At 48.4% G+C, this 25,834-nt stretch overlaps 1 protein-coding gene across 2 annotated transcripts in view; it reads left to right on the forward strand.

Annotated features, from left to right (window-relative positions):
• The window catches only part of MGRN1 (mahogunin ring finger 1), a 1,054,550-nt gene that overhangs the window by 559,592 nt on the left and 469,124 nt on the right, over positions 1-25,834 (forward strand). For both annotated transcript variants that reach the window (XM_069646807.1, XM_069646806.1), the window contains exon 9: positions 10,464-10,511. In XM_069646807.1, the coding sequence (XP_069502908.1) occupies positions 10,464-10,511 (48 nt within the window). The remainder of the gene's footprint in view (positions 1-10,463; positions 10,512-25,834) is intronic.

Consider the following 25,834-nt stretch of genomic DNA (forward strand, 5'->3'; position numbering starts at 1 on the left):
CTACTTGTTATCCCTTGCAAGTGTATACTCGCATAAGCGTGTTCACACGAAGTCCTCCATCACAGGCTTCCAACACTGGCCTGCACTGTCTCCGGAGCCGTTTCGCGCTTCAAAGAGCAGATAGGAATTCTGCAACGATTGCTCCTGTAAACCTCTGGGACGTACCTGTTTTTTGGGACTGGTCGCTGCAGATGTGCGCGGCCTCTAGGGAGAAGCGGCCTGGAATCATCCATCAGTGCGGGTCGCTGGGATCATGCCGTGGTCACCAAATGAAGGCACGCCCCTGCATGCTCAAACCAGAATAAATACAGCCCGCTAGGGAAAAAGGCCCAAGTATTTATTTCTACAAAAATAGGAATGCATCAGCAAATAACTCTGCTGCCACAGAACATTCTGAGGTCCTTTGGTATGTGCAGTAGGTTATAAACACAAAAAGCGTGACTAATGACGTCATACTGTACAGTACAATTCTACAATATGGATTGGCGGAGGCCTATAGATGTAGTGCCTGCACCGTATGGGATGCCAGGCCATTGGTCCATCTTCATCTGTCCATCTCTGTTCATGTGGGTGCTGCTGGGCTCATCATCCACGGTGAGCTGACCTAACAATTAATTAGCTACTCTAACACACAATGTTATTCTTACGATTGTAACAATGCACCTGGCAGATACAGGGATGGGCTCAGGGGAGAACCGAGGTCACACTAGCTCACACACACTTCACTCGTTTCAAGGCAGATCAGCAACTCCCATGGTCCTCCACCTTCAGTTTGAGCTATAATTCTGAAGCCACCCTGCACCTTGCTGCACAAATCACGTGACCCATTCCTGAAGGTGCGATAGCCTTGCCTTCTGATCTTAGTGATCGATCGAGGGGTGTAAAAGTTTTATTGTTTGGTGGTCTGGGTTTGGGTGGTAGTGTGGCATGCGGGGGTCATGGGATGAAATCATGGCAAGACTGTATTTCTCATGTGGGGATCGTTCGGGGCAGGATGGCCTTGCTATCTGTTTTGTGGGATGGTACTGCCAAGGGGCGCTCTGCTCTCTTCTAATGACCTTGCAGAGCGCATTCTTCCCAGGGCGCGAGGGCTTTTAACTCTTCAAACAATGGAGGAGGTTGTGGATTTCTGAGATCTGGCCAGGATGGGGGTGGTGTTCGCACTCATGCAAGGGGCCTAATACTAAAAAACAATGTGCTGGTCGCAGCGCTTGTGCCCAACTTCTAAGATGGCTTCCGCTTGCCAAGATGGCTTTCACACCTGCATCTACTATATAGCTTATAACACATGCACTAAGGTGATCATGCACCCCCCCTGTATGTGCACCCCTCTCCCCCATGTTCCTCCCTGCTCCCTGGATGTGCTCTATTATGGTCTAGTTCTTGTTTCGGTATCACCTAGGGGCGTGGGGAAGATCCTCTCTCCTTACCAATAGGAGCCTAGCCAATGCCAACCCTCACACCCTTGAGGTTCACAGCTGCAGACTATCAGCCCCAATTCCAATTGGAGGGGGAGGGCATAAGCAAGTCTAACATGCGGGAAGAGGTTACAGCTGGGGTCAAGGAAACCTATTGACAGTTTAGAGAGCTGGTGAGAAGAACAGAGTTACGAAGGAAGGCTAGTAGGGTTTGGTCCTTTTGCCTTTCTCCTTGCTCACCCTAGGTTATCTTCAAGAGACCCCTGAGGCTCCTACAGAACATCAAGGACTAGTTTAGTCTTGAGGTACTGGACCCCAGAAAGCTGGCACCTAGGCTCAGATGAGCAGAAAAAGGGTTTTCTACATACTGGAAGGAGGAGTGAGACAACTCCTCTGCAGCTTTTCAACAGTGATGGATAAGACTCACAAGTCTGATAATTCACCTGGAGTTTAGGAAAGATATTGTTAAGAGACATTTGCAAGAAGGCCATCCTATGTTTTGTTATTTCTTTGGAAGATCCTGTTTACATTTAAGTTGGCCACTCCTGTTCACAGTCCCTAGGAAATTGTACCATAAGCATTTGGTCTTGCCATATTTCTTGGTTCCAATTGCCAGTCCATGACAGTATCCAGATAGTTTGGTTCCCATTCTCTTATATGCAGATGGCTCAGTAGTCTTATCAATGACAACAAAGGTTCTGCAATTGATGCTGGATTGTGTGCATAATTATTGCAAAAATAATGTCAAGTTAACTAGTCTAAATCAAAGATTATGATCTTGTATTGTATTGTATTTTGTGATTTACTTGTGTGGTCTCAATGCGCTTTTTCCTTGGTTGGAACGCCTTTGGTGACCGTAGTCCATGTTGTTAGAGATTCTAGGGGGGTTAGATTAGATGCGTGTGTGCATGTTTGCCATTCTAAGTCTTGGGTGGCTGGAAAGGCTCGACTAAGCAGCCCAGTAGAGATCAGACATGTGGGTGGGTGCTCTGGAGGGTTTGAGATAGATTGCTGTTGTCGAAGAGAGTCTATGTGAAGCCAGCTATACCAGGTTCCTTTCGGGTGGTTGTCGCTATATACTAGTGGCAGAGGTGTTGGGGTATGTTAGGTGTTTCAGTCTGGACGGCTATGTGTGAAACTAGGCCGGATGTGCTTAGCCGTAGATGTGTTCTATTGTGCATGGATGTTTGGCCGTGCCTGCGTCCACGTTAGTGGTGTGAGCTATATGTACCATAGGCTGTGAGATTGCATGTTAGTCCAGGTTTAGGGTTGAGAGCCCTTTAGCGGAGGACCTAGGTTTCATGCTGTAGCCGGTATCAGCGTATAATACACAGAGGCAGAGTCAAATCCAAGATTAGAGGATCCTGTACAGCGGGAGAAAGGCCCATGTTTCACAGTGCAATAGTTCACGCCTTTGGCAAACCTAGTTCGAGGCTACACTTAGATTTTAGGGTTCTGTATCGGGGAGCAAGGCCTGGATATCACCTTGCAGCATGATTCGTCATATAGTAAACCAAGGTGGGGGCTGCACTTAAGATTGAGAGTCCTGTATGGTGGGTATGCGGCCCAGGTTTCGCAGTGCAGGAGGTCTCCACAAATCTAACCAATAGATGGAGGGAGCCACCCCTAGATTTGTGTAGGTGGAAAGAAGCCTAGGCTTGAGGCTGTGGGTTATAGCCTATTGTAGAGTGAGAATCCGTAATGTCACAGTCATCGATGGGTTGTTGTGCCTAGCCTGGGGATAGGTTTGTGGTGGGGGAAGTGGCAGTGTTGGGGGCTTCACAGAAAGTGTGATGTGGGTTGGCAGTGGTAGTGAGTGGTTGATGGTGTGCGTGTGCTGACCCGGGCCACTTATCTCATTGTTAGTTGTCTCATGTGGATTGGTGGGCGGGGGTGCAGTGAGTATGATGCGAGTGTGGCCACAGCAAAGGCTGCCGGCTTAGCTCGGGAGCTTGATGCGTGGGAATGTTGTTTTGGGTGGGTGGATGATGGATCAGGAGAGCCGCAACGAAAGCTGCTGGCTTATCTGGAGTGCTAGTCGGCAGGCAGTGTTGTTGAGCAGTATGTGGTGATGTCATGTGAAATTGCTGCGAGAGCTGCCGGTCCCTGAGTTACGATCGAAAGCGGTGAAGTTTATTAGTGGTGTATACACGGGGTGCAGTGGCTTAGGAGAGTATTGGGAAGAACCAGGTTTTAAGGGCCTTCCTGAATTTAAGGTGGTTTTCAATGTTGCGAATGTGAAAGGGGATGGAATTCCAGATAGTTGTACAGAGAAGGACGAGCCACCAAGTCTTATGGAGGTATGCGGTGGGATCACTAGGCTGAATGCATTGCGAGAACTGGGGTTCCTGAGATGTTGGTAAGGGACAATTTTGTCTCGCAGGAATTCGGGGCCAGTGTTGTGGATTGCGCGATGGGTAATGCACATGGCTTTGAAAGTGGTGCGTCGGCAATAGAGAGCCAGTGGAGGACTTTCAGGGTGGGGCTAATGTGTTCTGTGGCAGGAAGGTTAATGAGCAGGCGTGCTGCCACATTTTGTATTCTTTGGAGTTTCTGTAGTTGGGATGCGGGGGCTCCTAACTAGAGGCAGTTTGCATAGTGAAGGCAGGAGAGGATGATGGAGTTGATGGCCGAGAAACTGTGGGAATAGGTGAGGTCGGGGAAAATCCGCCTGAGGACACGTAGGTGAAAGAAACAGGTTTTGGATACACTGGTGGTGTGTTGCGTGAGTGATAAATCTGATTTGAATTTGCATCCCAGGTTTTTAACCACGTTTGAAGGAGTCAGTGCTTGTCCTAGTTAGTCAGGCCAAGGGATTGGTTGTGGGATGAGTAATGTTTTCTCGCAAAGTAGGATTTTGGTTTTCCCAGGGTTGAGGTTGAGGTGGTTGGTCGTCATCCAGTGATCAATATCAGAGAGGCAGGATGTACCAGCTGCCAGATCCTTTGGAATTTGGGATTTTGAGGATGATCTGGGTATCATCTGCGTAGTTGTAGCAGGTAAGGTTGTACGAACTGATGATTGCAGGAATGGGTTGTATGTAGAAGTTGAAGATTATCAGTGATGTGGAGGCTCCTTGGGGAACACCTTTGCAAACTAGACGTGATATGGATTTGAATTGGTCGAGGTGCATGATTTGCGATCGGTTGGAGATGAAGGAAGAGATCCTGTAGAGGGCTGTACTTTTGATTCCTAGTGTCTGTAGTCTGTCTAGTAGAATCATGTGATCGATGGTATTGAAAGCTGCGGAAAGGTATAGAAACATGACAACCGCGCAGCCATCTGCATTGGCTGTTCTTTTTAGGTCATCCCAGATGGAGATTAGGGAGGCTTCTGTTCTCCTTAGTGGTCTGAAACCTGATTGTGCTGGGACTAGGAGGTAATTTGATTCAGCAAATTTGCCAAGCTGTCTCTAAGCCGCTCGGTCAGTCAGTTTGGCGATGAAGCACGTATTGGAGATAGGTCGTAGTTTTAGGGAAGAAGTGGGTCGAGCGTCGTTTTTTTTGAGAATGGGTTTGGTGTAGGATGTTTTTAGAGCTTTTGGGAAAGATCCTGAGGTGAGTGAGTGGTTAAGGATTGCGCGAGCGACATTACCTGCACAGGTGGCAGTTAGCATTTTCTTGAGCAATGTGGGTGGGCACAGGTCTTCCAGGGAGCCTGACGGGCAGCTGTCCGATACCAGTGACAGGAATTCTTTGTGTGTGAGTGGAGAGAAAGAGTCGAAAGAATATTGTGATTGGGGTGACGTTTGTGTGGGGTGCTGCGGGCGGGCAGTGCTGGTGGTAGGATTTTTAGTTTGGTGGTGATGCCGTTGTCTTTCGTTGGTGGCATTGTAGAAGTGGAGGGAGAGGGTGTCTCATAAGGCTTGGGAGCTTGGGATGGTCGGACAAGAACATGAGGGTGTTTTGAATTCTGCTATGATTTTATCTAGTTCCCTACTTGGGTTGCGGGCATTTGGTATTCAGTTCCCATAGAATGATTTCTTGCTTTTTCTGATTTCCGATCTATAGGTTTGAATGTCCTTGCTAGGGCGGTTTTGTTTTGGGCTGAGGGGTTGGTTCTCCAGGTCCGTTCCAGACGGTGCTTGAGAGTTTTGAGGATTTTGAGGTTGGAGAGAACCATATCGGTGATGGTCCACGTTTTGACAGGGTGAGGGGTTTGAGGGCATTGCTAAGCCATAGATCGAAGGAGTCAATTTCCGGGGGATCTTCCGCTAGGAAGAGTGAGTTGAGGGAGTTGCGGAGTGAGAGTTCTCAATCTGGGGCGATTACTACTTTGTTACATAGTGGAAAAGTGGAGGGTGCAGTTTGTTGAGGAGGTGTTGGATGTTGGCCGCTGACCACGGTGTTGAGTGGTATGGTGAAATAGAATGCTGAGTGATCAGTCCATGACAGTGGGCGCGAGGGTTGGGTGGATATGTTTGTGGTGCTGAATATTGCATCAAGGGTGTGGCCTCTTGTGTGGGTGGGAGTGTATGTGTGATATTTCAGATTGAGCGGAACTAGACTGTCTGTAAGTGACCTGGTCATGGGGTTTGCTGGTGAGTCGATCCATATGTTGAAGTTTCGTAGAATGGTGAGGGTTGGGTGTTGGATGAGGTTGGCGGCCAGAGATTATAGCCGGGGGGGGTCTATAGATGAGTAGGAAGCTGTGTGAGGTTGATGGTGCGAGTTGGAGTTTTACCAGGAAGGATTCATAGTCGGTGGTGCTGGTGGAGGTGTCCTTGGATAATAGCTTGAGTTGGTCTTTGTGTAAAATTGCAATCCCCCTCCCCTACGTGATCTGTTCCGAACGGTGAGGGTGTAACCAGGTGGGAAGGTTTTGTGTGTGAGGGGTTCATAGTCATCCGAGAACCAGGTCTCAGTAATGAAGAGGATATCTGGGTTCTCTTCTGTGACGAGGGTGTAGATGTGGAGTTTGTTTTTTTAAACAGACCTGGCGTTGATGAAGGTGTAGGATATTTGGAGGGACACTTTTGTGGGTGGTGTTTGGGAGGAGAGCGCGGTCGGCTGTGGGGAGAGGCAGTGAGTGGGGGGGAAGGGAAAGGGGGAAGTGGGGTGTGGGGATGAGGTAGTAGATGGAGAGGGTGGACAGGGGAGCAAAGGCAAGAGATCTAGGACTGGGTTGGGTGTGGGTGATGAGGTTTCACTCCTATATTGCGTTGGTAGTGGTTGTGGGCTGTCAGAGAATGGAAGATGATAGGGGGGGGGCATCAGGTGACTGCGGTCTCGCCCTCTCCTTGCATTATGTGCAGTTCTGGGAGTGTGGGAGAGAGTGGGTGGTTCTCTGGTGAGTGGAGTGTTGGCTGGAGCTGCTCTTGCTGCACTAAGAGAGGGGAAATGGGAGTTGGGGGATTGGTCTGTAGTTGGCTGGGGGGGAATGTGAAGGGGCTGAGTGTGGGAGAGTGTGTGTTCTGTGGGTGGGAGTTATCTAATCCGTCTCTCCATCTTGCTGCTCTTAGTTGTGCAGAGCGGGATCTGCGGGTAATGGAGAGGGTGAGGGTTTGAGGTGGGAGGGTATGGATCGGGCGGGGGGAAAAGGGTAGGTGAGGGATGCCAGTAGGGTGAGTGCTGCGGGAGGGGGGTGGCCTGTGTGGTAAAGTGGGTAGAGAGAGACTGCGGTGGGCCTCAGTGGGAGTAGAGGCGCGACCGAGAGCTGCAAGGTTTTGGCCAGTGAGTGACATGGCGCCTCGATGACTGTTACGGATTGGGGACGAAGTGTCACAATGCGGGTTGAGTGCAAGGTAGAAAATGAGTAACTTAGTGTCTGAAACAAGACACTGCTAGATGTGGGAGTTGTGAACCGGCCTACACCTGAGCAGTCTGTGCACAAGACCAGACTCTGCTAAACACAGCTACCCAACAATGCAGCTTGTGTACAATCTCAAACACAGCTAGACTGAGCGTCTTGTACAGTGGGAGAGCGGCCTACACCCAACAATGCATCTGCGGACAAGACTAAGATACAGTTACCGAACAATGAAATTTTGCGGATAAGACTGAAACACAGTTACCTAACAATACAGTTTGTGTACAATCCTAAACACAGCTAGATTTGAGAGTCCTGTATAGTGGGAGAGAGGCCCACACCCAAGAATGCAATTTGCGGACAAGACTGAAACACAGTTACCTAACAATGCAGTTTGTGTACAATCCTAAACGCAGCTAGATTAGACAGTATGGGAGCGAAAGAGGCAGTGGAAAGTGATCAGTGTTTTAGATAGTTTTGCTAAGCGGCTAGGCTTCCAGGGTAGAGTAATTGCTCTACTCCCCACCTAGGCCGCTCCTACCATGATGGTCCTAGTAGTTGCTGGTTGACGGCTGGCCACTGGCTTCCCTTGCGGACACCTGCAGACACGGTCTGGGGCCGCCTAATTCGGAACCGTCCTTTGCCTCAGGTCCTTAGCCGCAAGGACTGCAGGAACAGAGGGCTACCCTGCAGTGGTAAGTGATTACCTTGGGAAGAACCAATCAGAAGGGAGGGAGGATCGGGAGGCGGGTGGAGGGAAGGAGAAACCAGGAAGAGGTGCTGGGCACAAAACGAAGGCACACTGGGCCTAGATGCAGTTTTTTCAATACTTATGGGCAAAATGGGGTCGCGCTGGATGCTGCACTCACCTGCCTTGCTCCGGTGTTAAAGGAGGCTGGCGGCTGCAGGAGAGACATTCTTGGGTAAAACTGGAAAAATTAAACTCGGAGTCAGGTTGCGGACAGACTCCATGGAACAAGTCGACCAGTTTCCTTATTTCAGGATTATTATCCCTGAATCCCTGATGTGCTAACCTCATTTGTTTCAAACCGTAAAGAAGGCTGATCAAGAAGCTTTTTAGGCTATGTTCTTCTTTCAGTCAGGTGACAAGTTCTGCCGCAAATATTGAAAGAGGAAAATTAGTTAAAATGAATAGGCATTAAGAGGTATGCTGCGGGAACACTGGGCCAATAATGACTACTAGATATTGTAGAGCAGAACATTTGGAAGTCTGTCCTTAAATTGATCAGACATTTCTCAATATCGAGTTTGAGGTGGTGCAGACAAGTTTCTTCAAAAAGTGTTCTTTGTTGGAAGGAGAAAAAATGGTGTACGCAACTTGGAATGATCAGGGGGAGCTGTGAAAACCATGCCAGCAGCTGGCCCTGACAACGAAGGCAATACGCATGTGGAATATTGATGTTTCATCTAGCAAAGAACTCCCATTGATTGCCAAGAAGAGCAGAATTAGACTAGTATCTAGACAAATTTGAAAGATCATTCAGGGAAAAATACTGTAGTAGAACTACAGCAAATTAGGAGATATTTGATGACTGGGGCAATTGAAAGAGGCAATCTCCTCCAGAAAAAAACTCTTCATGCTTTGTCGATGTTACTGTTGTATATTAAATGGCATGCAGACCCACAGGGTCAAATCAGAGCTGTCAAATTGCACTCATTGTAATGCAAAGAAGGAATCTCTAATTCACATACTGCTCGTATGTCCATACTATAATTACCCGAGAAGAAGCCTACATCTACCCATTTTAAAATTAGAGGGTATAGATACCCTATAATACTCACTGTTACTCCCCAGGATCATGTTGACACCCTTGTCCCTCTTAAACCAACTGTATGCAAAGATGACTCCTTCCCTGTTGTCATTCCGAAGCAGAGAAATGTCTGCTCTCACACCCACCTTGAAATGAGCATCCTCCGAAGAAACCTAAAAACATGACTGACTAATCTGCTCTCTGCTCAAAAAAACTAACCATAGCCCCTCATGATTTTGCAAAGTACCAACCAAACACTAGCCTCCCATTCAATGGAAAATCACTGAGCAGGCAGTTGCCAACCAACTCTCTGATTGGATCAACCACCGCAGCCTGCTCCACCATTACCAATCTGGGTTCAGGCCAAAATGTAACCGTGAAACAGCCACTATCCAGGTCATAGTTGATGCTCATCAAATCCTGGACAAAGGCGACTCAGTCCTTCTGGCTGCCTTTAACTTCTCTGCTGCGTTCAACAAAGTTGACCACCTCATACTGACCAGACTACTCTTGAATAATGTGGACTTCTAAAGCACAGTTCTTAACTGGAGTTCTTTGCTCTCAGACAGGCGCCAAGCTGTCCAAATGAGACTGTCACCTGAGTCCCACAAGGTATCCGTATAATTATTTAAATTTGAAAAAACTGAATGGTAGATTTGTTCGAATTTCAAATGTATGAAAATTTCGAACAGCTGACAATTTTGAAAAAATATACCATTGGGTGCCATTATAGTGAACAGGGAGAGCGAGAGTTGCAGGGGTGGCCCCGCACCCTTGTTCACTATAAAGGCATTGGGGGGATGCAGTGTTGTCCCCTGCTCCTGATACAATAAAGTAATTTAAACAACAACAAAAAAGGAACCTGCGGCGCCGGTTCCCAATGACGTGAGTGAGTGATGGAGGAGTGGGTGGCACACAACGCAGTGTGCCACAAACGGGTAAGTAGGGGATGGGTGATTGGGGGCTACCGTTATTTAGCTGTGGCACGGATTCCAAATTCAGGATTGCCACATTCAGCAATTTCAAATTCGAAATGTTGCCATTCATTTAAATCATGTACAACTGTCCCACAAACGTCAATACGCTTTCCAGTGATCTTTAATAGGACATAGTGCAGCCGAGATTGACACACTGTATGGATTTCTACCTTGCAGCGTTTAGCTCTTCGTGCACCTTTTTCCTATCCAAGTTTTTGTATCCCTCTGATGTCTTCTATAACCCTGCAGTCTTTGTTCCTTTTGATTGCAGCTCTCTATCCTCAAGACTACTGCCAACACCACATCTAAAGTCCCAGACCTTTTGGCATTGTAAAACCCTCTGATATTTGTGTATCTGGGCCCACAGGCTCTCTACTCCTTCATAACCCCTACCTCCTACATGCTCACAAACACTGCTCATTCAGCCTTAATGCCTCTCTTTTCCCTGCCTGAAATTCAATCAGTTTAATGTTGTGTTATGCAGTCTGTCTGTCTTCTAGTAAAATGTTTCCGTACCTGATTTTTAAATCTTTTTTTTTGTTTTGCAGCATGTTGATGGAAGTTTCTCAGTCAAGCCGCTCAAACAGAAGCAGATTGTAAGTAGCCATTCAGTTAGATAATTTGTAAAACACTGGATGCCAGCAAGATTTTAAGTGATCTGTTCGCAGCAGGCGCAGCCTAATGATAGGTGGCCTGCAGTGTGCATGTTTCGCCACTGGATGCTAGGATGAGAAAAGATCAGGATTCAGCGTTTTAGCGTAGCAAGTAGGTTTAAAGCGATGTTTGAAAAGCTTTGCTTGAACTATATTTTTAATGTGCTTCTAAAAGACAACTTGAACAGAGTTGTGACCTTTTCCACAGTCATAGTGCAACCCCTGAAAAGATTTGGTCATGCACTGACACCTAAATACCAGGTGTCAAGAAGTACCGAGGGGATACTGTGTCCCGGATGACTTACTTTGAGGGACTACTTGTACTGGGCATTGGGGCCTAGCTCTCTGAATTGAGGTTATGTTCTTTAAAATGGGCTTTTTAAAACATCTTTTTATTTATTTTGTCATTGAAAAAGAAGAAATCACAATAATTGGCAGACAGCCCCACACCTTTGTGAGGGTTACATGTCTTTATATCGAAATAGTGAATGCACATATCTCGAGTATTTTATAACGAAACCCTTTATAGTGAATGCATTTTTTTGGGGGGGTTGGGGTGTCCCTCCCCTAACCCCGTTTACCACCCCTAAAAACCCACCCCAAACGTTTCCCGGAAATATTTAACCATTTACCCCATCCCAAAATGCATTTTCTATGAAGGTTTTCGTTATAAAATACTCGAGATATGAGCATTCACTATAACAGATTAGATATAAAGACTGTATACCCTTTGTGAGGCACCCCAAATGCATTGCAAACATCTAACAATGTTTCAGCTGCACACGACCCCCGGCCTCCTCCCACTTCCCCCTTCCCAAATTGGCTGTTCAGCGTTGAACGCAAACCTAGTCAATTAACCCTACCCAGGCACCACTCACCCACTCCTTGCCTTTCCCCCCACACATATACTTATTATTTAGTTGTAATATTGCTACGGTGTCCCATCTGTTTCCTTCTCCCTTGCACCTTGTCTTCTCAGCCAGTTGCTTTTAACATGTTTCTCAAGGTAAAACAGCCATTCATTGTCTAGGGTCTTGTTCCGCTGCTGCACCAACACAGTTAGATACTCCATCTCATATATATCTTGTTCTTTCCCCACTCATTATTTGCATGTTGATAGATGGGCCCTCTTCCACCTTATGTCGAGGCATAACAGTAAAAACCTCAAAAGGTGAGAAACTCCAACCATGGTATCCTCAACTCCCTCCAAACCAAACCGCATTAATAGCTGCGAGAGTGGCCTCTCCACTCTGTCTACTTCCCTTAGTACTAGTACGTTTTTTCAATACGCTTGCGTATTTGGGCAACTCCACCACATGTGGCAGTATGAGCCAATTCCCCCATATCCCCTCCAGCATGTTGGACTTACTCCTGCATAAATTTTGACTACCTTCTGTGGAGCATATTGACACCTATGCGGCAATGTAAAATTGTGCATTTTATATTGCATTGACAAGGAGATTTTCCTTGTATTTTCACATACCTGAGCCCATGTTGAGTCTGTCATTTCCAAGTCTAGGGCTTTCTCCCATGTACCTTTAGCTGTTGTCAGTCCCGAGGTGGATGGTTCTAGTAGCGCTGTATGCATTTTTGACACCATCCCTCTTGACTCTACTTGCCTATCAAGGACCTTCTCGAAGCTTGTTAAGAGTTCTTCCCAACTTCCCCTCCCAGCTCAGGTTGCAACACCCTTCAGTTGAAGGAACATGAATGGGGACGAAGGGCCTAGGGCTAGGGCCTCTTGAAGGTGCTCTATATCCACATACTTCCCCTCTTTCCATAGTTGGCCCGCTCTCCCCAGCCCCCTCTCATACCATGGTTCCTGTTTGAGATCCCTTATCAGTGGCACCCAGATACAGCACATGGACGAAGGCTACATCGACAACTTCCTTAGACTGCCTCACTCTTTCCAGGTGGCCCATAGCCCCGCCAGCACCGGGTGGTCGCGTATTCTCTGTGGTAGACCTGTCCCGGGTACCCATAGCCATTACCCTACTGGCTTAAGCACTTCATTTCCCAGCTCCACCCATTGCTTTTCTTCATTATTCCAAATGTGATCCACCATAACTCTTAGTGCTGCTTTGAAGTAACCTTCCAAATGTGGAAGACAATCTACTCCCCCTACTGTCCCCCGCTTTTTTTATCCTAGCTTTTTTTACCTTGCCAGAGGAACCTACACAAAGCATGTCTAGCATCTTAAAAAAAGACCAGTGGAATCTGCACCGGCAACATTTGAAATAAAAACAACCTAGGAAGCACATTAACTTTTAAAGTGTTCAGCCTATCTCCCCAGGAGAGGGTGAGATTCCCCCATCTCCCCATGTCATCCACTAACTTAGTCCACAAGACCGGATAATTTGCTGTGTATAGGCCCGCCAGGTCTCTCGTAATGTTGACCCCTAAATATCTGATACTTTTTAAATTCACTTTTATCTGCATTGCCGATGGTACCGTCTGCTTTTCATAGAGCTGCCTCCTAAATGGTAGGGCCATTGACTTATTCAGGTTGATTTTAAATCCTGGCAACTCCCCATATGCCTCTAATTGTTTAATCAGTTTTGGCACTGACTCAGCCGGTTTCTGAAAATTTATGCCAATATATCATCCGCAAAGAGGGAACGTTTGTACTCTTAAATTCCCACTGGAAATCCCCTTATGCCCTTGTCGTTTCTGATTGCTACCTCCAGCGGTTCAAGTGTCAGAGCGAACAGCAGTGGTGAGAGTGGGCACCCCTGCCTCATCCCCCTCCCTGGTGGGAACCTATACAAGGACACCTCTTGACTGTGACCACAGCCATTGTGAGGCTGTAGAGGGCTGTGATGCCCTTCATCCACATTGGACCAAAGCATATTCTTTTCATAGGGGTGAACATGAAGACCCACCCCACTGTGTCTAATGGCAGGAGGATTCTGTCCTCCTCTCCCTACTTTTATGAGGCTATTAGGTCATGGGTCTTCTGGATGTTGTCTTCTCCCTTGTCTATTCCGAATAAATCCGACTTGACCAGAGTAAACCAGGATGGGGAGGATGCAACCCAATCTCTTTGCCAAAACAGTTAAAAAGAATGTGCATTGCAGTGCAACTGTGATATTGTCTGGTATGATCTGCATTCCTTTCTAACCCGTCCGTCCTTGTGAATCACTCTGGCTTCCAGGAAAGACTTTGCCTTCCAAAATGGAATTTAATAACTTCATCAGGAAGGGAGCCAACTCTTCCATATACCACTGATTGAAAGCGGTTTCCGCGAGCCTTCCCTGGTTTCATTGAACCTATCGCTCCTTTGACCTCCTCAACCCTAATTGAGCTTTCCAGTACTGCTTGATTCTCTTCGCTCACACCGGTGGCGCATTTTCTCTTAAGTAAGCGTCTAACTCTTCCTGGATGATTGTCTCATCAGCAGTGTACAGGTCTCTGTAGAACCTGACAAATCTTTACGCCACTTCACTTGGGGCTAACAGGTTTGTGTTGTCTTCACCTCTGTTTTTACTAAGCAGTCTTCTTTTCTGCTGCTCCCTTAATCTCAGTGCCAACATAGCGCCTGCCTTGATCGTCAGCCTTGTCCCCTTTCTTGCAATATGCTTGCCTACAAAATCTGAGCTTAGATATAGGTATTACACGAATTGATCAGGTCGAATTGACCGAATTTAAAAAGGTCCTAATTGACCTTTGCACAATTGACCTTGTATATATATATAAAGTTGGTTTGGGTAAGTAAATTAGTTAAGGTGATTGGGTTGGGGCTGCAGGGGGTTTTGGGTATGAACAATTTGCAAACAACCTGGATATAATCTTATCCACCAATAGAGTTTTCAAGGCTTTCCTTTTATCCAACATAGCATGCACATCAGCATTCCCCTATGAGCTTCCTCTCCCAAGTCTTTCTTCAGACCCGGCCTATCGCCCCTGTTGGGGGAGTTTTCCTAAAGTCCTACTGGTAGTAAGACTTTAGTAAGCTATCCCAGTGGTTTGTACATCTCCAACTTTTAGTATCAGTCTGTACTAACTCGGGACCTTGGTAGAGTGGCAGAGCAGTCAGGCTTATATTAAGAGGAAGATGAGAGATGTAGCTAAGTACACTGAACCCAGTTAGACATGCACATCAAAGAAGCACTTACACTTATAATTTATATAAAATTATTTCTGAGGCTTGTGGAAGCTGTGGAGTATTACAGTTTGTTTTTCGAAACTCGAAAATGGGCGTCGACACAAGGCGTGCCACCAATACTATCCCAAGTGTGACGTCCACTGTACCCATGATCCCTCACGTGTCTAGGACCCTCAGATTGTTTTTTTCCGCCATACTGGTCGGAAGCATCCCGCGGAGTTCCTGGCCTTAGCCACAATTTTGCTAAAATATCTTAATTTCTGATGTTTGTTAATCTGCTTAGAACCACATGCTGCGCATAGTCCGACATCCAGTGGTCACTGCGGAGTATTGCATTTTGTTTTTCGTAGTCGAAAAGGGGACGTCGACAAGGCGTGTCTGTAACACTATCCCTATAGAGACGTGCGTTGTACCCACAATCCCTCACGCGTCGAGGTCCCTCAGATTGTTTTTTTCCGCCCAGTTATTGGTCACCTCTATGCGGAGCTCCTCGAGAGACATTGCGAAATCATTTCTTCGACCCTTGGTCGTTTATTAATATTAATATCTAACATATAGATCCCTCCCTCGACGAAGCTGCAAGCTGTTTCTCCGCCGAGCAAGATCTTCGACGGAAGGACGAGCGGACGAGATCCTTCGGCGTCGCCGAACACGTGGCTGGCCTCGCCGGCCTTACACAGTAGGGAGAGTGGGGTTGTGTGGTCTTTTCTTTTCTCTCTGAGAATGCCTTTCTCTTCCCCTCCCTCTCTTTCGAGGTCGTAATCACACTTCTTGCCCTCAGCTATGGAGAGGACGCCCTTTAGGTTTTGCCCACTTTGCAAAGGCAAATATACCTGGAAGGGCAAGCACAAACGGTGCAACCGTTGCTTGCCCCTCGATCACAAGGAGGACGGCTGTGCGGCCTGTAAGTTACTTAAGCCCAAAACGATAAAGGACCGTAGGGTTAAAAGGTGGGCGGCCTATGCCATGTCTAGGTCAGATTCCTCGCCCGCTGCCGCCGCCGCCGAATGTGACGAGGACAGTGATTACACGGCCTCCGTAACAGAGGTTGTAGACCTCTTGAGGGAGCGTTTGCGCTCCTCTTCGTCCGTACCCGGCCCCGACAAGCCCAGCTCACGCCCAGTTTATGGGGATGAACACCCCGGCGACAAGGACGCACACAAGAAATCTCAAAAACACATACCCCACGGCATGCATTCGTCGAAGACGAAGGCAGCCAGAGCGCCAACGGTGGCGCCGGGCCCACCGGCGTCTTCCGCCGACCGCAAGGGTCGACAGCCCTCCCCGCCACCGCTCCCGCGACAGGCGACCGGGCACTCTGGAAATAAGGGCGCTAACCCCAAACCCTCAGGCGGCGACGCGCCTCGTAAGAGTGCGCACGTTGCCAGTAAAGACTCGACGGTACCTAGCGCGCACGTTGCCAGTAAAGACTCGACGGTACCTAGCGCGACGGCGAGCGATCCCTCGGCAGACAGAATGATTGCCGAAAGCCTCGCGCGTACATCTTCTAAGGACGGCCAGAGACGGATGTCAAGTGACACGCCGAAAACCGCACACAAGGCCAAAGAAACGCCAAAGGCGCCGGAAAGTAGGCTTGGACAGCTCCCGCCGTCGACGGAAAGCCCTAGCCTGCCAGAACACTTCTCAGAAGGCGAAGGCACCTTATCTTCGACGCTATGGGACAGATCTAGACGAATACAAGAAGAGACTTCTTTTTCACTCCCAGACCGCTCTGGCCTACCTCAGTGGACCTTAGAGAAGTTCCAGTCCTGTATGGACAAGTTAGACAGATTCATGGCCATTCCAGAAAATAGGACACCTAAAAGACCTAGGGAGGTACTCCTAGAAATTCCAAGGGCTAAATACCCGAAGTTGTTCTATAACCCCTTTCAGGAGGATATGAACTCTTACGACCTCACCGAAGAGGACACTCACTTCCAGGAGGAGTTCATTAATGATGAAAACCAACAAGAGGGAGAAGGCTTCCATGAGGACTCAAACATAAGTGAGGAAGGGTACAAAGAAGACCCGGGTGAGGGTGACCCAAATCCCTGGCAGTCACCATCAGGGTCTACAGAGCCAGACATTATAGACATCAGGTCTCCTCAAACCACACCAGTCAGGAACCCTTTGCCTGTTGACGACCAGCCCACCTTTAATGCGCTGCTGAGGAAAGCAGCAGCACATTTTGAGGTCGAAACTGAGGAGGTCACCCCAGACACTGACTTCGTGGAGAGGATTATCAAAGAAAAACCCCCCACCAGCCAAACAATTCCAATACTCGCCTCTGTTAAGAGATGATTCAACCCTTCACTGGCCACCCCTGCACTAGTAAGAGGGGTTAATCCAAGAATCGAAAAATTGTTCTCACCCTCTCAATCAGACCCACTATATATTAAGGGTCACTCAATCCCGGACTCCTTAGTGGTGACTAACACTAGGAAAAGGGCTGGGGGTTCCACTGTCTACCAGCGAGGCACCCCCGGATAAAGAGGGGAAAAAGCTTTATGCCCTAGCCAAAAGAATTACCACCTCGGCAGCGTTCTGAACTAGAATTGCCAATAATAACACATTGCTGGCAAGCTATGCTGATGCACAATGGGGAAAGCTTAAGCAAGACATCGAGGAAGTTCCTGAACCCCTAAAAACTAGATTGCTGGCTACAGTTAATGAAGGGTCTCTGGTCAACCAATGCATCGTTAAGAATACCCTCGATGCAGCGGAAACAGCTGGCCGCTCTTTGGTACAGGGAATTCTGCTGAAGCGCCATGTCTGGCTTCGCAATTCCGGGTTTAAGGCGGAAACGCAAGCGGCGCTCATTAACAAGCCTATTGAAGAGTCTAACCTCTTTGGAAAGGCAGTGGACGACGCACTGGAAAATGCGAAAAAAGAATTTGATACCATAAAGACCTTGGACCAAATCTCAAAGTCCCCTAAAAGGCGGGGATTTGGCAACAAGCGTTCTTTTCGTGGCCAATGCCAGCAACAGAATCAACAACTTCAATATTCTGCCAACAACTACCAAAGTAATAGTGGCCAGTACAATCAGAGAGGTCAACGCCGTGGCAAGGGGAGAGGCCGGGGTTCCACCCCTAGAGGCTCCCAAGCCACCAACAACACCAAGTGACGCGTAGATTCGGGTCCCCTCCTATGCATCGCCGGTCGGGGGCCGGTTAACATCCTTTCTTCCTGCATGGGTGGGAATGACATCAGACCGCTGGGTACTATCCACCGTAGCCCGCGGCTACTGTATAGAGTTCAACAGTTCCCCAACATACAGACCCCCCGAGGGGACGACGCATGACACCAGAACACCTCGCCATCCATCTCCAAGAAGTGGACCAGCTACTGGAGAAAGGAGCTATAGAGGTCGTGCCTCTATCTCAGGTAACGGAAGGTATTTATTCAGTGTACTTCCTTGTACCCAAAAAGGATCTAACCATGCGCCCTGTATTAGATCTGCACCCAGTGAACAAGTTTGTCAAACCCCAAAAGTTTCGTATGGTGACCTTACAGGAAGTAATCCCACTGCTATCACAGGGAGATTGCATGACAACACTGGACATGAAAGATGCATACTTTCATATTTTGATGTTGCCAGCGCACAGAAAATACCTCAGGTTCATGATAGAGGGCAAAGACTACCAGTTCAGAGTGCTACCCTTCGACATAGCATCTGCACCAAGGGTATTCACGAAAGTACTGGCAGTGGCAGCGGCCCACCTGCGCAGGTTATCCATCCCAGTATACCCTTACCTCGACGACTGGCTCATAACAGGGGATTCTTACGAGACATGCTTCTCAAACACCCAAAAGACTGTAGACCTTTTGTTCCAACTGGGCTTCTCCATCAACGAGAACAAGTCCAGCTTAGACCCCAGCCAAGTCAAACAATTCGTAGGGGCTCTAATTCGAACAAAGGACGGCCTCGTCTTCCCCTCCAATGAGAGGGTCCAAAACATGCTGTTTCAGATCCCCCAATATGTGGCAGGTCGGGAGGTGACGGTGCGCAAAGCGATGCACTTGCTAGGAATGATGGCGTCATGTATTTATTTGGTACCTCACGCGCGCCTGCGCATGCGCCCAATGCAAGAGTGGCTCAACAGCCAGTGGTGTCAGGCCAGCGGACAATGGGACGATCCAGTGGTGGTCTCGCAGGCCTTGGTTCTCTCGCTACGGTGGTGGACAAAGGAAAACCTTGTAAGAGGGAAACCCTTTGCCACACCCGCAGTGGAAGCCACTCTAACCACAGACGCATCCCTCACAGGATTGGGGGCTCACCTATCCCATCAGACTGCTCACGGAGTGTGGACTCCAAGCGTAGCATCCAAGCACATAAACCTACTGGAGCTACTGGCCGTGTTCAAGGCACTAAAAGCCTTCCAGGAACACCTACAAGGGAAGACAGTGATGGTCCTTACGGACAGCACCACAGCCATGTACTACCTCAACAAGCAAGGGGGCACCCACTCTCCAGGACTGTCCAAGCTGGCCCAGAATATCTGGAAGTGGGCTCTCAAACACAACATGTTCCTACTGTCGCAACATGTACCAGGGGAACTCAATCTGCTAGCAGACGAACTCAGCAGAGACTTCCCTCTGCCCTCAGAGTACGAATGGCAGTTGCACGAAGACATTGTCTTCGACGTCTTCACACAATGAGGATTCCCAGAAATAGACCTGTTCGCAACTCTGGAGAACTCGCAATGCCAAGATTACACCTCCAGGTACCCCCAGAACCAATCCAAGGGGAACGGTCTATCGATTCCATGGTCAGGGAAATTTGCTTACGCCTTTCCCCCGACTCCCCTTCTCAACAAGATTGTGCACAAGATGCACCAGGAACAAGTTACCATGATACTAGTGGCCCCTATGTGGGCCCGGCAGCCATGGTTCGCTCACCTGATGGAGATGTCCCTATCTCCCCCAGTGAAACTTCCTTGCCCACACAACATGCTGTCACAGGACAAGGGCAGGACACTGCATCCATGCCCTCAGACCATGAATTTAGCAGCCTGGCTCCTGAGATCATAGAATTTGGACACTTACAACTCCCGCAGAGATGCATGGACATCCTCAGGGAGGCTAGAAAGCCTATCACTCTCACTGTTATTCTAGCAAATGGAAGAGATTTGTCATCTGGTGTAGAGGAAGAAGCATGGACCCAGTTGACTGCTGCCCCACGCACATGGTCCTGTACCTGACCCATTTACTGGACTCAGGTCTAGTGTTAAATTCCATTAAAGTCCACCTAGCGGCACTTTCTGCATACACCACTTACCAGCTTAAAGTGTCATGGTGGAAAGTCCCAGTTATCAAAGCCTTCATGGAGGGAGTAAAGAGAATACACCCTCCGATAGCAAACCCAGCTCCCGGCTGGGACCTGAATGTGGTACTTACCAGACTAATGGGCTCACCCTTTGAACCCATGCACAAAGCAACTCTTAAAGACCTCACTCTTAAGACCGCTTTCCTAATAGCTATCTCCTCCATTAGGAGAGTAAGTGAACTACAGGCTCTTTCTGTTTTAGACCCCTTTGTAGCAGTTCACAAAGATAAAGTGGTTCTACGCACGCACCCAAGGTTTGCACCGAAATTCATCTCAAAATTCCATGTAAACCAGTCAATAGAACTACCAACGTTCTTTCAAAAACCCTTCCAATTCGGGAGTGAAAAGTCTGCATACACTTGATGTGCGCAGAGCTGTCATGTTCTACATGGAAAGAACCAGGCCACTGAGAAAGACTAATCAGTTCTTTGTCTCGGTGGCAGCAGGAAGAGAAGGAGATGCAGTATCAAAGTCCACTATATCTAGATGGATTGTTCAATGCATCACTCTCTGTTACACTCTTGCTAAGAGAGAACTACCCTTCAAGCCAAGAGCACATTCTACTCGAGGCACTGGGGCATCCATAGCATTCATTGCAAATGTTCCCCTTGAGTGCATCTGCAAAGCGGCAACCTGGAGTTCTGTGCACACCTTTACAAAACACTACTGTCTAGATGCACACTCTAAATCTGACTCCCAGGTGGGACAGGCAGTATTAAGACATATTTTCTCTACTGTTCCTTCTCATAACCCACCGCCAATTCCGGGTACTGCTCGCTAGTCTATGCACAGCATGTGATTCTAAGCAGATTAACAAACATCAGAAGACAATGCATTACTTACCGTAAAAGCATTTCTGATGGCTGTATCTGCTTAGATTCACATGTGCCCACCCTTCCTTCCCGCTCGGATGGAAGGAACATAGACACCTTTCTACATCTCTCTCTCTTTTCTGTACTCACTCACGTATAGAAGGCTCCCTCAGGGCAGAAAAAATACAAACAGAGGGACCTCGACGCGTGAGGGATTGTGGGTACAACGCACGTCACTATAGGGATAGTGTTACAGACACGCCTTGTCGACGTCCCCTTTTCGACTATGAAAAACAAAATGCAATACTTCCGCAGTGACCACTGGATGTCAGACTATGCACAGCATGTGAATCTAAGCAGATACAACCATCAGAAATGCTTTTACGGTAAGTAATGCATTGTCATTTCCTTTCCCCATTTCTCCACCCCTACGTCGAGCCACCGAAGTTCGACACTCGACGTCGTCCCGGAGAAGGAATCAACCATCGCCAGCTGCACGACGGATTTGGGCCTCGGAAGGCCTCTGGCCTCGGCCCTGCAAGTAGGGAGAGTGGGGGGTGGCACATACTCTACACTCTTTTATATATAGGTACATCTTCTATATATTCCTACAATCATTAGCCCGCTGCCACATGTTGCGTATGGAGGGTACCCCTTTCCGATTTTTGCCCCAAGTGCAACCGCAAGTACCCTTGGGTTGACAGACACGCCACGTGTAACCTCTGCTTGCCGAGGGACCACCCCGAGGCGAACTGCAGAGCGTGTAGTAGGTTTAAACCGAAAACACTAAAGGACCGTTCGATCAAGCGCTGGGCCCACCATGCCAGGTGTCAAGAGGCCATGGCAGAGGAGGGCGCCTTCAGCGATGGCAGCAACGCCGTGCTTTCGTAAGTCCCACCGGGACTCGACACGCACGTCGAGTTCTCGGAAAGAGGCACACAGAGTACGGTCCACCGAATCGGTGTCCTCTGGGCGTTCTTGATCTAGATCGCCACATGACTCCAGGCAGGCATCCACTGTTGCCAAGAGTGCCTCGCTCCCTAAGGTAACGGAGGTTCGATCGTCGGAAGACGAAGCCGACCTCTATCCCCAGGCCGCACTCCAGGAGTCGGCATCAGCAGACCGCTTAACGGCTGTTCCCGAGTCCCAACCTCCACACTCTAGAGATAGGGACACCACCCCCGAACCTCGACGCCAGACGTCGAAAGGCTCCGTAGGGGCGAATAAACAGGGAAAACACTCTTCCACCCACAGGGAGGGGGGAAAACAACAAAAGAAGCATTCTTCCACACCTCAGAAGCAGTCAGACAGGCAAAAACAGACTGACAAGTCTCAGTCTTCTGTCATTTTAAAGACCCCTGCACTAACACAGAGGTCCAGTCAGGACAAGACAGGGAAACTCTCCCAGGAAAGAGTCATTCCCAGCTCAAGGGAATGGTCTAGTGACGACATAGACAGAGTTATGTCTAGGATGTTGTCTTTGGCAGACTTCTATGCCAAGAATCCTGAACATTCCTCTCATATACCTCTGACGGGGCTTCACCCTCAGGTTATTTGGGACCCGATACCCCCAAGTAAGAAGTCCCGGGTTGAAGCACCAACACGGTCTTCGGACCCTTTCTGTATACAGCCGTACTCTCAATATAATGAGGATCCACACTTTATTGAAGATCCTGATTTATTATGCATCATTCTGCGCATCTGCTGTTTCTAACAGTTTATACGGTAATACATTTACCCTGCAAACACAAACAGTAAAGTTACTTTAAGGGTGGAAAATGGTTGGTGTAACATTAGCTTGGTTCAAGGTTCTAGAGCGGGTTTCTTCGTACAGCAAGTCTTTCAAGTATAAAAAACTTAACCCTACCTAAAGGCAGTTCGGAGAGGGCTCAAAGTCTTGACAAGCAGCAGAATACGAAGAGTTCCTGAGGATTTCTTCCAGTCTTTAGTGTTATAGAAGCAGCAAGTTTAACAACTAACAAGGGGGACCTGTAAAAGGACTCAATGAAGGGACACAAGCAGGAGCTTGGGTCAGAGGTAAGAGGGGGTGACCCTGGACACCTCTGGGTGCACTCCAACACTCTGGATCGACTTCCTGGAATCGGGTAAGCAATACCTTTTTTCCCCACTGTACTTTAAGTTTGAAGAAAGGTTTTGTGCTGGATGCTCCGCGATATTGCAGCTCCGGATTCCTTGGTCTGATGACTGAAGGCAGGATAATGGACGGGATCTCTCAACAGCAGTGTCGAGGGAGGTCCTATGGTACGACTTTCAGCAACTTCTTGGTTCACGCTGCGGTTTTGGCGCCTTTTCTGCAGCACCAACATAGGACACGGATTGTCCGGTCAATCTTCTTCGCTTCCTACAGTCCCGCACTCTGGTGAGCGGGTCTGGGCTAGTTGGATTGGATCTCTGGAGGGTCCTTACGGGTTCAGCAAAGATTTGGATGGTTTCGGCCTTTCCACGACGATGCACTTGCAATGGGCAGCAGGTCTCCTGGTATTGGGGTTCCACAGCCCTGGAAACTCCTAGAACCTCAGGAGATGGCTCAATTCAAATTGTTCCCACCAGCCAAAGGGAAGGAGCTGTCCTCTTTGGAGCTCCTCTGTCACTTAGAATACAGGGTCAGGACAGCAGTGGTCTCTTTAGGTGTTGCAAAGGGTCTGCAGGCGTCTCTGGTCATCTTCTTCGGTTACTTCAGCTTCCAGTGATCAACTTGCTTTTCACTCCAGAAGCCTCACCTTTTATACAGTTTCAGCACATACTCCTCTGCAATCATTTTTCAAAAAAGGGGCGTTTGGCTGTCCAATCAGGATGGGCAGACCCCTGTGGGAGCTGGTCCTAGAATGGTAGAAGAAGGGCTAACAAAGAACAACCACGCTAGTAATGGCAAAAAAAAGAAGGGAGGCCCCAGGATGGTACTTGTGTGCCCCTATAGTGCACTACCGTGGCTAAGGACATTAGCATGCTGTATAAAAATACACAATAGTTGGTAGAACACATCCAATGCCACCAGCCATAACTATGAGATTGTGTGACTAAAAAGTCACAGGAGTGGAGAGAAGGGGGATACTAGGTATCCCTTTGGCACTCCACTGAAGGTGGTGTGTGCCAAACTATATCGTTTTGGGAGCAATACTAAATATCTCTTGATCCTTAGTAACTGTAGTTACTTGAGGATATAGAAAATCATCTTAAAGGGAGGACCCTAAAAGTCCCTAGCAACACTGCCCATAAGGAGCTGTGTGCTTCAATAGTAAAAGCACAGATGCCTTTAAGAGTTCTGGAGCAGACCGACTCCATAGTACAGGTAGAATTCAAAGAATAGCGTTCCGAAAGACAGAGCCCACAAGAATGAATGAGTGGAAAAAGGCTCCACTCATTCAGGATTGAAAGAAAAATGTTCACAAGTCCAGCAAAGAGTGCTGGGGGGTCAAAGAGTGCTGGGGGGTCTCACTAAGAGAGGGGATGAAGCTTAAGCACACTGCAAGCATGAGGGCTGCAATCCGACGTCCCTCACTGCTCATCCCTGCTGTTCTGGAGGGGAGCCTGCTTGCCGGGCAGAGAGGTGAGGTTTTTGGTGCGGGCACACACAGACAGCTCGTTCATCCGTGGATCTGTTTGTTTTGCTGCATTGAAGGATCACCGCATGGAGTAGGCCCGGGGTGCCTTGGAGGCTTTTTTTGCCCAAAATTTAATCAAGGGAATGCGCGCAAGGCAGCGCTGTACGGCGACTCAACCCTGACCAACATGGCCGCCCGCTTCATCGCCACCGGAGTGCCTCCAAGGGTTGCCTTTGTAATGAGGGCGCATCGCTTCGATTGGCCCCATCGCTCCAGATTGGCCCCATACGTCTTGAAATGACCAGTCCGGTGCCGGCAGGCGTCTAAGTCCTCACCCAAAGGCCCCACTCCTAAGGCTGCTGTCTGAGCCTGTCTGAGCGTGGATGAGCCCTGAGCAGAAGTGCAGTTAGACCGTAACTATTTTGCAATGAAAGCGTTGCTGACTCCTCCTGAACTGGTAAGCCTTTGCCTTTCGCCCCACCACCACGTGCCAGTTTTTTTCGAGCTAGGTCCTCAGACTGCCCAAAGCTCCAACTCTCTTAGGCTGTGAATAACACGACACAAACCTGAACCTCAAGTGCTTTCATGAGACACTCCTGCTGCACCACTACAAAGTGCTAATACCCATGTTTACAGACTGAGCTGGATGTACCCTGCAAAGCGAAATTGTTCACAAATGTGCTTCTCATTTTTTGCATTTACATATGTTCTGCATTCACATTTTGCTGTGCCCACAAATAACTTTAGATGATCTTCACGATTGATTTTAGATGTGTTTTTATAACTTTTTTTGCCGTGCCCACAAGCAAATTTAGATGAGCTTTACAATTCATCAGTTATGCTCAGCTTACTGTCATGTACCTGCTGCCATTCGATCTTAAGTGTGCCCCATTATATTGCCTCCAGCTGTGCTCAACCCAATTGAACTTGATTTGCCCCCACAAACTGCATTTACCTGCACTGACCTGGACACCTACCCTCTAAACTCCATTCTAGACATACTCAGACGCCCTAACCAACTCCCACTGACGTACCCCACGCATCACACCTGAGCCCACCCAGCCTTAACCCTTGCGCCTATATGCTCACAACACACACATCCGCCGTTTGGTGGATCCGGCTCAGTAGAAGGGCGAAGTGAAAGGGCACAAGTGCTCTCTGCCACTCGCCGTTGCAGCCTGCAAAAGGTAAGCTACATGCCAAGAGGTACGGTTCCGGCTTGCCGTCCCGTAATATTAATGTGTATGTTAAACTGTAATCTAATTTCAACCCTGCTACCCCTCAACCTACTTGGCTCCTACAATCCTCCCAGCCAAGCAGTGTACCCACCAGCACTGTCCCGAACCCTTCCCTCCTACCCACTCCCCAACGACCACACACGATTAAGCCTATGATTCAGTGTTCACAACAACCTTGACATCCAGAAAGGCACTCTACATCCTACCCGCCCACTCAAC

This window comes from Ambystoma mexicanum, chromosome 2q (assembly GCF_040938575.1).
Source record: "Ambystoma mexicanum isolate Mex_15411 chromosome 2q, UKY_AmexF1_1, whole genome shotgun sequence".
In the NCBI taxonomy this organism is placed as follows: domain Eukaryota; kingdom Metazoa; phylum Chordata; class Amphibia; order Caudata; family Ambystomatidae; genus Ambystoma; species Ambystoma mexicanum.